Consider the following 15,528-nt stretch of genomic DNA (forward strand, 5'->3'; position numbering starts at 1 on the left):
TTCCCCTTTGTCCAGGAGAGGCCTGGCCAGACCTCCAGGCACCAGCAGAGGGAAGGCCCCTGAACTGACCCGACGCGCCCTTCACGGCAGGGACCCAGCACCTTCCTGTTCTGAGTAGTTGGGTGACTAAATGAACACACGTTGCACGCCGTTGATGTGCAGATGTTCACGGACTTTCCTGTCCTGCTAAAGGGAATTTGCCCCTTGTCCATCCACTCCTTCTCCCTCCCCCCTCCAAGGAGAAGGGGTGCCTGGGGCCTTGGAGAAAGGCCATGTGGTCTGTGTGGTAAGAGGACGGCAAGAAGGCCAGCGATCGGGGCCTGGGCCTACAGAGCGGGTTTTGGGGTCTGGCCCAGGAGAGTCTCTGGAGCAGCTGGGGGTGGGGGAGGGGGGCAAAATAACCGGGGAGGAGGGAGGGGATTCTGGGAAACAAGGTCCCCTTCCACATCCTTCAGGGGAGATGTGTACAGACTGGGATTCCTGTCTTCCCTTTGGAAGCTGAGCGTGTTTCTTGGGGCCTCACTGCTCTGAGACAGAGCCCCGTGGCCCCCTAGGTGAACAAGGGTTGTGCACACTTTCCATGTCTCCATTTCCCCAAGTCAGGGGGACAGTGCAGTGCAGGGGAGCAGGAAATGTTCAAGGCCGAGGTCCACCCGGACAGACCAGGAGAGGTTCTCTTATTAGGCACCTGGGCTGTGGCAGGTCAGATGCTCCTGGCATGGCTCAGGGGCCCGGGTGATGATGAGTCACGGGCTGAACGTGACACATCTCCTGTAACGTGTCCCCTTCTCGTGGGAGAACGTGGGCTGGTAAACCGACACTAGGAGAGTGTAGCACCCGAGGCCCCAGCCTCAGCAACTCTATCCGAGACCGGGAAGCCCGCCTCCCGGGGCCTGCACGGAACGGACCAGCTGTGATTGTCACACAGTTACCTCGCCTGTGGGCCATCTCTCAAGGTCAGTCCCTTCTAGAAGGAGGGGCGGGGTCGTGCGGTGGGGAGGCCCCGCTGCCTCCCTGCCCCTCGGAGTTCTGATCCTCTCCAGGAAGGGCCTTGTAGTCTTGGGTCCTGGCAAGTCCGGGCCAAGAGTTCCTCTGAGGGAAGTACTTTGTGTTCCCACAGACAGCGCCTTCCGGGCCTCCCCTGCCCGCCCTGCACATGCGGTTCCCGGGGATGGCCTGCGCCTGTGAGGCGACGCTTCCCGCCAGAGCCCGCGACCTGCCGAGTTAGCATTTGGTGTCCCTCCCCCGAAGCCCAGACTGCTTTGTCCGACCTTGTGTTCAGAGATCAGTGGGTGGGCGCTTGGGGACAATGAGCATGGAAAACCTCCATAAAGCGGTTCTTCTGCCATGTTCCAGGGGTGTCCAGGCAGAGCCAGGCGGGGGTCACCTGGATCCCAACAGAGGGCAGAGGGTGCAGGCCAACCGGGTGACTGGAGACCAGCTCCACAAAGGAGCTATGCACAAATGTTCTGGAAGGTTCTAAGGGAACCACAGGGAAAGTGCCGTGCCCCCGGGGCTGGAACATTTGGAGATTTTGTTACCATCCCCCAGGCCTGAGGGGTGAGAGGAGGAAAGGTGAGAGACACAGAGACAGAGTGGCAGAACTGTGTGAAGGGGCTGGCTGACCGGGGCATAGTCCACTGAGAGGACAGGGAGGGAGGTGGGACAAACACCCTCTGCCTCCCTGCTTCCCTCCCAGTGTCCCCACTGGTGAAACCTGGTCAGAAGCCAGAGGGCATGCTGGCGTGTTGAGGCACCTGCTCCAATAACCGTGGGCAAGCTTCTGTGCTGCCTCTGTCTCCACCACTGGGTGGGGGCTCCTGGGGCGGGCCTGTCTTGCCTCAGAGTCCCAAGCCCTGGCTTGGCCTCATCGGGGGAGCGAATGCTGGCCCTCAGCAGCAGCCAGACTGAACCAGACCAAGCCAAGCCCCCTGGTGCCTGCAGAGAAGGCAGTAAATGCTTTGTAAATGGTAGGGAACGAAGGGCCAGAATCTTCTCTTATTCACGGCCAGACCTGCAAGTTCAGAAGGTACCTCCCCCCAGCAGGTGCTCTCTAAGCCGAATGAGTGAATGAGTGAATGAATGAATGAATTCGGCGGAAGGGTCACAACCCTTCACAACTACCCTCCCAAGTCCTAGAAATGCAGGAAGCGGCCTTGCCCAGCCACCCCTCTGCACTTGACCTGGGACACAGCCCAGTGGGCGGAGGGGCTTCTCTGCGGCTGTGGGGGCAGAGCCGTGGGGGTGGGCTTGGGGGAGGGGCGCAGTCGAGCAGTTCTGCTTCTCTGGAGGTTTGTCTAATCTCTGGAGGGGAGGGGAGGGGAGGGTGGGTGGAGAATCCCAAAGTATTCTCTGGCCCTATTCTCTTGTGTTCTACAACTCCGCCCCCCAAACCTTCATCCCTGTGAATAAATCGCTTTGTTGTTGAGACAAAGAAATGGCATGTCGCAGGTGCATGCTGGGAGAGGCCCTCTCGCTCCCACCTTCCAGAAGGAGGCCAGGCCAGCAGCCAAATGGCGTCCCTCTTAACCTGCAACACGGAACTGAGACCAGGCCGTGGGAAGGAAAGTGGGCAACAGAGTCAGAGACCCACAGTTGTTCTCGGGGGGAAAGGCTCACTCCCAACATCAGGCCCCAGGGAGCCCACTGGAGTCCATCCAGGTGCCGGCGGCTCCCGGCAGCTCAGCCCGTGGAGCGTGTGTACGTGGCTGGAAGACAGAGCTGGGGGCCGGGAACTGGGGGCCGGGTGACCTGCCGAGGCTAGGGGGACGTGAGGGGCCGCCGTGCGGCCCAGTGCCAGAGTCCCGAGGCCCGAGAGCAGGGGCGCTGCTGGGAACAGGGCTCGTGGCTACCTCTTATAATAATGAGCAGACACTCAGGGACAACGTGACCTGTTCACAGTCAGAGGCCCACGCAGCCGGGGAGGTGACAACTCCCGGGGAGTTTCTGTACCCCATCTCTTGCTTTCTAGAACAGGGTGGGACATTTGCTCTAAGGCTCCAGGCCGCCACGGTGGGTGGTATATGGGGCACCCCCAACCCCCGTGCCCGCCCCCGAGGGTGTACACGACCCGGCTCCTGTGCATCCTCTGGTCACCTGAAGGTAGGTGGCCTGACTTGAGCCTGTCCCCTCTACCTTCACCGCCCACATCCCCCTCACCTCTGGCCCAGAGGGACGGCTGCGACGGCTCGCTCACTGGTCTTCCTGCTTCGGTCCCTAAGCCCCCCATCCCCCATGCTAGACTCTCCCACGACACCCACCCCAGGGATGCCCAAGGACACTTTGACCTGAGACTTAACTCGCTAAGCTGTGGCCACATCAGTTGGTCTTTCTTTCTCCTGAGCTTTCGGCCATGCTGTTCCCTCTGCCCCAATGCCTTGCCACGCTCTGCGGGCAAATTCCTACCGCTTCCTTGAGACTTGAGAGCACCTCGTCCAGGACGCCACCCCCGGCCCCCTCCCCTGCAGGGCCCCCACCCTCTCTCCCCCTGCCCAGGGCCCCCCTCCGGGCTCTGCTTTAGTCCACGCAGCGTAAACCACAGAGTCCTCCTAGGCAGGCACTGCGTCCCATCTCTGCCGTGTTCCTGGTGCCCTGTGCCCTCGGGGACGCCAAGACCGGAACCTGCAGATCCCAGGCTGACACCTGCACGGACAGTTGGGGCACAGCTCTGCCACGTGCCCCGCAGAGGGGGATGCTCAGACCTCGGGGGTCACCGGCTGGGACGAACTCTCACCTCCCGGCCCAGGACAGCAGCCCATCAGGCCCGTCCGGCTCAGCAGACCAGGGGGGGACCCGCCTGTGGCCCTGCCAGACGCCCCCCCTTCACTCGCACGGCCGGTATCCATTGGTGTCAGGCGCTGGGTCCGGGGGAGGGCCCCCACCTGCCAGGAGCCCCCAGGACATGCACAGGCAGGAAGTGCCGCTGAGCCAGATGCCCGTGGCCCCAAGCTTTACTTAGAAGGTGTTTCCTGCTTTCACTCCTTCCTCCGCCCTTCTTTACTCGTCACCCCCCGTGCCCAGCCCTGGGACTCAGGTGACGCTGCTGAGGTGGCAGCAAGAGAGAAAAGATTCTCTCCCTCCCCCAGGGTGAGCAGCTGGGGCACCCCTGCCCTCGTCTGGCCTCACCCTGTGGCCCCCGCCCGGCACGGGGCTGCCCCTATTAGGCAGACATTCCCAGAGCCTGCGGAGAAGAGGGATCACCTGTAGGCCGCAGACCCACTGGGAGGCTCATGAGACCCACACCAGCCTGCACTCGGCAGCCTGGGGCCGGGGCGCAGCTGTGGTCTCCAACACCCACGCTGGATGGGGACTCTGAGATCTCTACAGGGCCAAGGGCTCCCCTCCTTGGGCCCAGAGCAGCTGCCAGGGAGCTCAGCCTGGGGTCAGGAACTGGGCGTGGCTGCGGCAGGCGCTGGGCGATCTGGGACATTGGCCTCCCCGTAAGAAGTGAGGACAGAGGCCTTTCTCTCCCCATCTGCTTTACTTGGGCCTCCAAGGCAAAGGAGCGCCCCAAGCCCAGGTATTGGGAGCAGGTGCTCGGGCTCGCCCACCTGGCTCCAAATTCTAGCTCTGCCCCTAACATCAATAAAATGGGGGTAATGAGGGACCCCAGCTTCTGGGGAGCATGGACCAGGAGTCTCAGTAAAACAGAGCAGTGCTGGGCCCAGGAGACCCGCCCCCCATTATGCTAGATGCCTTGATTCTAATCATGCTCCTGGCCTGAAGTCCCACCGGCTAAGCCTGAGGCAGGACACCCAAACTGAGGAAGCAAAAGGAAAGATTCTCAGGGAAAGGCCCTGCCAGAGGCCACACCCCTCCCTCCAGGCCAGCAAGGGCAGAGAAGAGGGGACAGCAGCCCAGCTTTGCTCACTTAACCAGCGAGTGCGGTCACGCAACCGCCTGTCCTGATCCACCAGGGGAAGGGAGAGTGGGGTCACTAAAGTCATCGGCAACCCCGCCCAACTGCTAATCCTCCTCCCTTTAAGATGCAGAATCAGGCTGGCACGTGGGAGAGAGGGGGCCCCCTCCCGGCCTGCAAGGAGAAGTGTCCCTTTCATCTCAGGACAGCAGGTCCCAGCACCCTGCAAAGCACTCCAGGACAGAAAGGCCCACTGCTTGCATTCTTACATTCCAGAAGGCTCCCTTAGCAGAGGAAAGGGCAGCCCCTGCCCTGGATTGTGTCTAGGCACGTCGCTTCACCTCTGCTAGCCTCATTTTCCTCCTCTGCACGTGGGGATGCCGATCTGACCGCTCCCGTCCCCAGGGCTCTCTGCCCCCATCCGGCCAGCCGAGGGACTGCCAAGCACAGGGCTCCATGCACCCCCTGCTGGCTGATCATGGCCTGCAATAATCGTGTCCTTGCTGATTGGCTCCCAAAGTGAGCATGTAACCCAAACGAAGCCAATCAGACCCCACACCCTGGGAGGGTTGCGGACCGTGAGGTCAATGGCAGGGCAATCCTGCCAGCCACGGGGCGTTGCAGCAGAGCATGAGGCTAGTGTGTAAGGAGAAGCAGGGAGGCACAGAGATGAGGACAGGGAAAGAGATGGCCCCAAGGTACACCTGAGCCCTGGGGAAGCCTTGCCTGGAGCCTCTCAGAACAAGCTGAGGCTGGTCTGATTTCTGCAACAGGAAGACGCCCGGTTGACGCAAATCCCTTTGTCCTAGGCAGAACAGATCAAGGAGAGCTTCCTAGAGGAGGTGGCATTTGAGGTGGGTCTTGGAGGCTCGGAGGGGTTCTTTCCCCCCCCCCCCCAAACATTCACCTATCTTGGAGAGAGTGCAAGCAGAGGAGGGGCAGAGAGGGGGAAAGAGGATGCTGTCGGCACAGGGCCCGACGCGGGGCTCGAACTCACGAACCGTGAGATCACGACCTGAGCTGAAATTGGAGGCTCAACCGAACTTCCATGGCCGATACTGACTCGTGGACTTTCAGCCTCGAAACAGCCCTGGAAGGTCACGGTTGATTAGAACCATGCTCCAGGGGACAGGCGGGCAGGCTCAGGAGGCTCGGGGGCTAATTGGAGCACACAACTGGAGGGTGGGGGAGCGTGGACCGGAACCCGAGGGTGTCCGGCCCTTCCCTCTACACCAGGCCGCTGCTCTTGCTGGCGTTGGGTACGAGGCCACCGTGAGGGCCATCAGACCCCAGCAGGTCTCTGCTGCCGTCTGGGCAACAGGGCACATGGGCTCCCCACGGATAGCAGAGGGATGGCTCAGCTGAGCCTGCAGAGTTCGCAGGGTGGTCTGGTCTGTACGAGCGGGGGTCCTGGAGGTCAGCGCTTCTTCTCCCCTTAGGCTCTGAGCTCCTGGGAGGCAGGGACCGTCCTCCACCCGCCACAACGGGCTCTGAGGAGGGCTCAGGATGAAGCGGAAGGAGGTGGCACACTCTTGCGCCCTCCAGAGTGTCATAGCCACTGACTAGACACCCCTGAGGTGCGGAGTGAGCCGCTTAGGATGGGCTGAGCCACGGTCACACCGCCCCCCCCAAGGGCACCCCATCCCACGGGGAAGGCAGAGGCAAGGAGAAAACACGCAAAGTGCCAAGACACAGCCGGAAAAGTCAGGAGGCTCGGGGCCAAGGTGGAGAGGGCCCTGAGGGCTTCCTGGAGGAGGCGGCCTTGAGTTGGGTAGGTAGTAACTTGAGGCGACAGGAGTGAGCTAGGTACAGTGCGGCCAGGATTCCAGGCTGCAGGAGCAGAGCGATTGTGGAGGGGGAGACAATACAGGGAAGTGCGGGACCGCCGGGGAGGGGGGTGGCTGGTATGTTAAATGCGTGGCAGGAAGTGGCTCGTGAGAGGCAGGACAGCTGAGCTCCAACCAGAACAAGCTCGGTGGCTCCTGTCCCTGGGAGCCAGGCGTCACCTGTTCACGAGCGCCCCCTGGTGGTAATGTGGAAGAAGGGCGTGCATCAGCCATGGCCAGGGGAGACTGCCCCCAACACACACACACACACACACACACACACACACACACACACACACACTCCCCCGTGGCCAGCAGTAAGTCCCTCTCCTGAGATTCTGACAGCCCCCACCCCAAGACCCACGGCCAGTGCTCGCTGGGGAACCCCCAATGTGTCAGGGTCTGAAGCTCAGGGTATCCCAGAAGCCCTGTCCTCCCTGGGGGTGTCTGGGGTCAGCCTGGGTGCGGCACCCGGAGGGAGTGCTATGTCGGCCTGGCCTCAAGCCAGCCTTCTCACTGTTATCCAACTGAGCCCCTGTGACCCCCACGCTGGTCCCCGATTGAGAGCTGAGCCAGGTGAGCCCCCGGGATGTCAGCAGCAGCTCTAGGGGACCCCCACCCTGGACCCGGCGGCTCAGCCCCATGTGGGGCCAGCCTACATGCAGGCAGCTCCCTCCCGGCCCCGGCCCTGCGGTTCCTGGCCCCTCCTCACCACCCCCATCCTAGGGTCCCAGCGTGCCTGTCGCATCACAGAAGCTCTTCCCGTGACCGCGGCAGCACATGACGGATGCACGCCCCTGGACGACACTTGAACCAAAGGCTGCTGGCCCGCACACCACGCCTCCCCCCTGCACCGCGCTGGACCACAGGACAGGGTGGGGGCGCCGGGCCTGCTCGGGCTGTGAAAACGTGACGGGCAGTGCTCTGGGACACAGCGCGGTCTATATCCTGCATTTTCTGGACACCTGGGCCCCTGTGCTGGGCCTTCCCGTCCACGCCGGCCCTGGCTGGGCTGAGCCAGCAACAGGGAAACAGGAACTCACATCGGGCCATCTCCCGGGTGGGTGGGTTGTAAGATGTGGCCGGGCCTGGGGGACCCTGCCAGCCCGAAGGGCGGAGCTGTGATGTGCCTGCCGCCCCGGGGGGGCCTGATGTAGGGGAGCCACCAGGGAGGCAGGTGCAACCATAATGGGGGCGGGGGGAGGGGGGAGGGTGTGGACCAGCGGCCGAAGCTCTCCCTGCCCCCCCTGTGGCGGTCCAGGGAACACCCCTCATCGACAACCTGGGGATGTGTGTGGCTAGGGCCCCGGCCGCTACTGTTTCCACTATCACTTAGGAGACCGGGTTGGGGGGGGGGGAGGGGGGTCCAAGTGGACGGCAGGTGTGGTCACAGGTTGTGACCTGGCTGTCGTTTCCTGCCCTGGCCTGTGAGGGCTGAGAGCTCGTGGGCGCTGGAAGAATGGATGGGCCGCTTCCCACACGTTCATCCATCAGGCTCATTACCAGCGAGTTCCCCAGGATGCCAGGCCGGCAGCCGAGGCGCTCCCCGGCGAGGGGGCCACTGCCCCCGGGTTGGGGGTTACCTGTCGCTGCCGTTCCAGGCACATTCAAACTTGTCGAAAATGCAGTCGTTCTCGTACAGGGAACAGAGCTTGCTCCGCAGATAGTCGTGGACCTGGTGAGAGAAGGGGCCGGTGAGTCGGGGCAGGGGGCGCCCCAGCAGTCCTGGTCCCTGCTGCGAGAAGAGTGTCCCTGAGCAGGGAGGGGCTGTGCCCTCTGGGTCCGGATGGCCCCTCCAGCCCCCGACTCAGCCCTGCTCATTGAGAAGGACCCACAGCCAGACAGGGGGACAGGGCCGACCCTAGAGGTGTGGCCAGAGGGGACAGTCGCAGTGACAAAGGGAACGATACCGTAGGGACCAGATCCTGGCTCCACCCCTCCTCCCCCACGCTGTGTGATCCCGGGCAAGTGACTTCACCCCTCTGAGCCTTGGTTTCTTCTGCCTTGAAGTGACAAGAGCACCATACCTCATGGGCTGTGGCGGGACCAACTGTAGGAGGCTGTGTGGTGCAGGGTCATGCTCTCTGAGGATCGGAACAGTCACCCTGAGCACGGATCACGGGAGAAAGGGGAAGGGGAGCTCACACAGGCCTCTCAAACGTGATCTCGGTGCGTGTCACTTGTCCTGTTTTGTGGATGAGGCCCTGACACTCAGAGAGGGTAAGCGACTGGCCCAGAGTCACACAGCTGGTAAGCAGAAGACCAGGACGCTCTTCCAGAGTTAGCTGACACCACAGGAGAGACGGCGATGCCCCTGTGGCCCGGGGCCACCCGACAGCAGCCTCTATACCCAGAGGGCCTGGTCGGTGCCCGCTCTCTGCCAGGCACGTGGCCCTGCCCTCTGCGTGGGGGGAGGGGAGGGGACAGCGTACCCAAAGCCTGAACTCCTGGCTCTGCCCCTTACCGTGTGACCCGGGAGTCACTTAGCCTCTGTGACCCCCAGGTTTCCCATCTAGGAAGGGGGTCACGGACCCCTCCAAGCAGACAAACGAAGGGCAAACACCGATAGGTATTTGGGACCCTGATTAACTCCGGAGGAACAGACAGAAATACGCGTTCAACTCCTGTTGGGCAATGCCACAGGCCAGGAGACAAGTGTAGGGAGAGGAGGGGGGAGGAGGGAGGGGGAAGAAAACAGGTTCTGTCTGAGAACCTCTTATTCATCTTTAAAAAGATGGGCGCCCCCACCCCCTGCCACCCAGCAGCCTCCAGGGTCCCCAGGCTGAGTGAGGCTCTTCCCTCGGAGCGTCCAGTACATCTGAGGGTCCTGCCCGGACTTTCTGTTTGTGTGGACCCCCTGCTCCCAAGGCTCAGCCCGGTCATACAAGGTGACTTTCTCGGGCCTCGGCTGAGATGCCCCTCCTCGGAGAGGGCTCCCTCCCTGCCTGCCCACCGGCCCATGGAGCGGGCTCCACGGCCCTTCTGTTCCCACCCCCGCCTGCACTCTTGTGTGATGCCCTCCACACTCCGATGACGTGTGGACGCTCCCCTCCAGCGGGACCCGTCTCCCTGGGGCGCACAGCGGACCATCCAGCTGCCACAGGGGCGGGCAAGAGGCCCCTCGAGGCTGCCCCCTGCGAGCCCCCCGCCCCGGTCCCCCATCCTTCCCAGTACAAAGGCCACAAACAACAGCATCCCTCTCCACACCGCTCGTCGGTCACACCCCACATTCAGCCAGTCCAGAAGCAGAATCCAAAGCGACCTGGAACCCAGCTGCCACTCACCACGTCCTGTGCTGCTCCCTGCCCCGAACCACCGTCTCCCAGCTCACCGCAAATGCCTCCTGACTGCTCCCCGCTTCTGTGCCCCCCCAACCCAGTCTGTCTCCACGGGCAACCCGAGAGACCCCTAAGAAACCAAGCTGGACCATGTCACTCTGCTGCTCAAGACCTTCCAGTGCTCACAAGCCCCCTAGACTCTGCCCCCAATCACCTCTCTGACCTCAGACTCTTCTTCTCTCCCCCTGCTCATTCTGCTCCAGCTGGCTCCCCACCATTTCCTGACCACACGAACCACATGCCCGCCTCAGGGCCTTTGCACTTGCTGTTTCCGCCCCTGGGAACACCTTCCCTGCCCCCCCCCCCGCCCCCGACTGATGCCCTCACTTCCATCAGACTCCAGCACCCTTCCTTTCTCTGCCTCAGCTCCTGGTTTGTTTTATTTGCAGCCTGTGATTATTTCATTTTATTTCATTTGTGTATTTCCTTGGTCTCTGGCCATCCTTCCGGTTGGAATGGATGCCCCTTGAGGCTGCCGTGGGAGCCAAGAGAGGAGGTGGGGGGTGAGGGCACTGGTCTTGTGTGTCTCCAAGACCTGGAGGGAGGGAAGCCTAAGGCAGGGATCACTGGCCCAAGCCTGGGATGGAGCCACTGGGTCAGGGACTCTCGCCCTCCTCCCGTGGCGAGCGTGACGGGTGGGGAACAGCACCTGCCTCCACGGGAACCCGCAAGGCCTCATCTGTGCCGAGGCTGGAGGAGGAGTGATGCCCAGCGCACATTACAGCCCCAGACTGCCTCTGCCGGGAAGCAGGCACGGATGAGGCTGAGCAGAGGACCCCTGACTGCTTGTGAGTCCCCGGGGAGGCCCCCAGTGACAGGCGCAAAGGCAGCGCCGGAGGAGTCTGGGAGGCAGGCTGACGAACACACACGTGAGAGGCACCAGGGGCTATGGAGGAGAGAGCGGAGCCAGGGGAGAGACGCGGGAGGGCACGGCTATTTCTCTCAGACAGGTGCCTGCCTCCGGGAGCCTCCGCTCCCAGGGAGCCCCCTGGTCCACAGCCACACCGCACCCAGGGTCGCTGTCGCGCGGGACCCTGGAGGGCAAGGCTGCGGCTGCCACTTCTCCCTGGGGCCCAGGGTCTAGCCAGGCACAGAGCACCTGCCAAATAGGTGTGACCCCTTAGATGCCTGGGGATACACGGTGCCTGGCTTCATGCCGGCCACGGACAGATTCCCAGGGGCTCATGGGCAGCCCCCCCAGGTCTGCACTGTGTGTGCTCCCTGCGCAGTCAGAGCGGCCTCACTGAAGCACTCGTCCGAACACACAACACGCACGCACGCACCCACGCACGCTGTTCTCGCCCGCCCTCTCCTGCAAAGTGAGCGCCTCCTGCCCTCTGGTGGCAGAGCAAGGAAGAGCAGGGGCTCCGGGGAAAGACCGCAATCCCAGGTCTGCGGCTGGCTAGCTCTCTCTCTCTACTCCTGCAGGTCTGCCACTTAACTCAACTTTCTCCAAATACAACCGGATAGAGAGAACTCTGGCCCCATTCCCGTGGGGTCTTAACATCGTGCGAACTTTGTTTTCCACCCCCCGACTCTATCTGGGTGGATCGTAACAGAAAAAGAAAAAGTCGTAACTTTCCGGAAGGTGCCCCACGCTCCGGCCTAAGGGCCTGACTTGCGAGGCCCGTGCCGAGGACTGAGAAAGGTAGCACGCTCCCAGTCACCGCCGCACCCCTCCCCGGGAGAGGACAGGGCTTCTCCCGCCTTAACTGCAGATGCGGGCTCCAGGACGGGCGACCTCATCCTTCATCATCTGCACCCTCAAACCGGGCCTCCCTGTCGCTCACCCTTGTCCCTCTGGGCCCCGACGGCAGGAGCCAGCAAGGGGACGGCACCGCCCCCACCCCCGCCTGGAAGGCAGGCCTGGGCCGAGGTGTGTGATTGGGGACAGGCTGCCCGATTTCCTGAGCCTTCATATGGGGCGTATGGAAGCCACCTCTGCGGTGGGGACGCCCCTCCTGGGAGTTCTGGGCACAGGAGGCGGAGGCCGGGGGGGGGGGGTGTCTCCCACCCCTCAGAGGGGCTCCGGAGTTTCTAGGCCGTGGTACCCACCTGATAGGTCTCGATGGGCCTTGCCTCCATGTTAAGGTCCCAGACTTTGACCGTGAGGTAATCCCGGGTGAGCATGTATCGGCCACTGTGGCTGAACTTCACGTCCGACACGGAGGAGATGATTTCGGAGAAGAAGGAGCGGTTGCTGGGGTCCTCGGGCTCTTCGAACACTGTGGAGACAGAGAATCGATTGCCGTCACCGGGCCGCCCGCCCCGCAGATCAGAATAACAGACGACTCTGTTTCTGTCCTGGGCTCTCGCTGTATGGTCATTCATTCACTCATGAAGCCTGAGGCTAAATACCTGTCAGGCCGTGGCCCCGAACCGACCCTTCTGAGGAGGGAAGGGGCAGCTTTCGGAACCACGTTTATTGAGCATTTACTCTCTGAGCCGGATTCTGTGCACAGCCCGTTCCGTGCATCACCTCGTCCAATCCCCTGATAAAACATCTGGTCAGTACCACTATCAGTCCCATTTCATGGCCGGGACAACTGAGGCATGGATGGCTAAAAACCATGCCCGAGGCACTGAGCTAGAAGAAAGTGGCCGAGTGGGGATTTGAACCCAGAGGGACACCGGCTGGGCCGCACTCTGCTGCCACCTACTGGCGTCCTGATGTTCTCACACGTGCTGGGCAGCGTCGCGGAGGAGGCTGGGCCCTGCTTGCAGCCCGGGGCCTCTACTCATGGTGCACGGGGCACTCACGGCTGAGCCCCGCGGGCAGGCACGTTTTGTCTGGCTGCTACGGGGATCGCGGCTACATCCAATCTCGCTGCCACAGATGGAGCCTGAGTCCCATCAGCTGCCCGCCACCCACCTCCCGGCATCTCAGACAAGGTGCTTCACGCAGGAAGTTGCTTCCCGGGCTCCTGAAGGCGACAGCTTGCCGCCCCTACTGGATGATCCCACTCTGGGACAGAGTGCACAGTGAGCGGCCCCCCAGGCAACGTCCCCTCCCTGCTGCCCCTGAGGACGGGGCCTTCGGGGCACATGGAGGTTCCCACCCAGCAGGACAGGTTCTTCGGGGCTCAGTCTACTGCTGGCTGCCCCACCAGTCTGCCCAGCAACACCCTCGCTGGCCAATCAGATCCCACAGTGGCCCTGGTGCTGGAGCAGGGTGGGGACCAGGCATTACCCAAGCGTCACCTTAGCTAACCAAGCCAACCAAGCATTATTAGCTCCTTAGGAGCTGGGCCACGGAAGGGCCCGGGATCACGGGGAAGGACAGAGTGGGAGGCCAGCACCTCTTTACCAGCCAGTCTGGAAGGATTTAGACATTTGACAACCTTTCTAGCTGTCCCCACGGACACCGGCTGAGTGGCCACTCTGTCTGCTGGCCCCTGAGTCTCCACACCTGAAACACGGAAGCAGAGAGCTGAGCACATGTCTCTGGAGGCTCACAAGAGTGCCCTCCCTGCCAGCCCCTCCCAGTCCCCAAATCCCATGTGCCACTTCCCAGGTCTGTTCTGGCCCCTTGTCCCCCCATCCGGGACCCCCGATCTTACTCCTGTTCCTGTCTTTCCCAGAAATGCAGCTCTTGCTGAGCTCCTTTCTGCACGGTGGCTGGAAACATTTCATGCCAGCCAGATGCTCTTGCGTCCGATGCATTCATTCATTCTCTCAGACACCCAGTCCACACCGAGCGCCCACCATATGCCAGGCACTGTCTGAGACCCTGAGATGCCGCAGAGAGCAGTGAGTCTCCTGGAACCAACATTCTCGCAGAGACAGGCAGTAAAACTACATGCTACACCGTCAGGCAGTGATGAGGGTAGGGAAGAAAACTAAAGCAAGGAGACAGATAGATAGGAGCTGGTGATCTGGATGGACAGCACCCAGGGGGAAAGAGCATCTGAGCAGAGATCTGAATGGAGTGAGGCAGAGAACAGTGTAGGTGCTGAGAGAGGAGGACTCCAGGCAGAAGGAACAGCATGTGCAAAGGGCCTGAGACAGGGACAAGTGGAAGGTCACATGGACGGAGAAAGGAGTGAGTGAGGCGCCGTGAGCCAAGGGAAGGAGTCATCCCATAGGCAATGAGGGCAGGAGAAAAGGACGGCAAGGTGAGGTGTGGGTTTCTCCAGGATTCACCTCCCTACAGGGGCAAGGAGACCTCCTGGCACGTCACCTTTAACCTCTAAAACCTCTGAATTCTTATTTTATTTTATCTTATTTATTTTGAGAGAGAGAGCGAGAGAGAGAGCATGGGAGGGGCAGAGAGAGAGGGAGAGAGCGAATCCCAAGCAGGCTCCACACTGTCAACACAGAGCCTGATGTGGGGCTTGAACACCCAAACCCTGAGATCGTAACCTGAGCCTGAAACCAAGAGTCAGATGCTTAACCGACTAAGCCACCCAGGCGCCCATAAAACCTCTGAATTCTGATTCGCATCTCACATAATCAATGTTTTGTGCCTCTGACACCTTCATTTCTGGCAGGGATAAGCATTTGTGAAATTTCAGCACTTAATTTCCTACTTGGAGTGCCGAGACTGTGTGTCTTCCTTAAATGAACAGGGGTATAAACCTGTATTTGAGAGGAGCAGGGCAGAGGGTTTCAGAGAAGAGCGACCCCAAACAATCAGCAGGGACCTAGGTGTCCCCTCGCCCCCATTCCTCCCCAGGTTCGAGGCAGGAACCCCCTCTTGACTGAATTAGCATTTGTGCCCCGAAGGGTCAGAACAGAAGGGGAGTTATACAGGCATAAAACGGGGTTGGTCTCTTGCACCCCAACTTTGAGGGGGCCCCTTGCACCCCATGCCCACTTTGGAGGTTTCTCCGGCCAATCCCCCAGGGCTGGCCCAGCTCGCTTCACCCCCCTGCCCTGCGCAGGGCGTCTGGCACGTCCTGTGGGGTAGGTGGGTGGGTGGGGCCCCAAGTCAGAGGAGTGTCTACACAGAGCCATGGGCTGTGTCTCCTGCCAGCTTCAAGGAGCAAGACGCCACAAAGGTCAAAGGCTGGGCGGGCGCCCTAATCAATAGTTGAGAACAGAAACACCAAACGGTCCCGTGTAACCTCAGTTCTGGCCACACCGGGCATTTCTGAGGGCTTTCTAAGCACAAAAGGACCAGCGTTACACGTGATCAAGGGGAAGGGACACTGACAGGTCTTACCTAGGAGTTCTTTTTATTTTCCAAACACTTCTGATACCGCTATTCTTTTGTCAAAAGGTCACCGAGTGTCCCCGCCCACCCCTCCCCCCAACCACGGGCAAGCTGCACATCCCCCAGGGCATGGGTAACAGATAAGGCGGGGAGGGGGGGGGGTCTCCCTTCTAATTGATGGAGTCACGAAGGACATTTCACAGTAATTATTGCTGCCACGAGTTTAAAGAAACGCATTCCAGAGCCCCTGTCACTGAGACGGGATGAATCCCACCTCCCCCCCGCCCACCCTAATTATGTTCAGGTTGGAGGGCTCTGAATCCCCAGAAATCTCCTGTTTCTTTTGAATGA

The 15,528-nt window shown here is 61.3% G+C and overlaps 1 protein-coding gene across 3 annotated transcripts in view; it reads right to left on the reverse strand.

Annotated features, from left to right (window-relative positions):
- The window catches only part of PPP2R2C (protein phosphatase 2 regulatory subunit Bgamma), a 137,883-nt gene that overhangs the window by 3,262 nt on the left and 119,093 nt on the right, over positions 1–15,528 (reverse strand). For all 3 annotated transcript variants that reach the window (XM_019453756.2, XM_019453759.2, XM_019453758.2), the window contains exons 7-8: positions 12,078–12,247; positions 8,268–8,359 (exon numbers count right to left, since the gene is read on the reverse strand). In XM_019453756.2, coding sequence (XP_019309301.1) covers positions 8,268–8,359; positions 12,078–12,247 — 262 coding nt within the window. The remainder of the gene's footprint in view (positions 1–8,267; positions 8,360–12,077; positions 12,248–15,528) is intronic.

Source organism: Panthera pardus, unplaced genomic scaffold (genome assembly GCF_024362965.1).
Source record: "Panthera pardus isolate Hobbes unplaced genomic scaffold, ASM2436296v1 HiC_scaffold_13, whole genome shotgun sequence".
Classification (NCBI taxonomy): domain Eukaryota; kingdom Metazoa; phylum Chordata; class Mammalia; order Carnivora; family Felidae; genus Panthera; species Panthera pardus.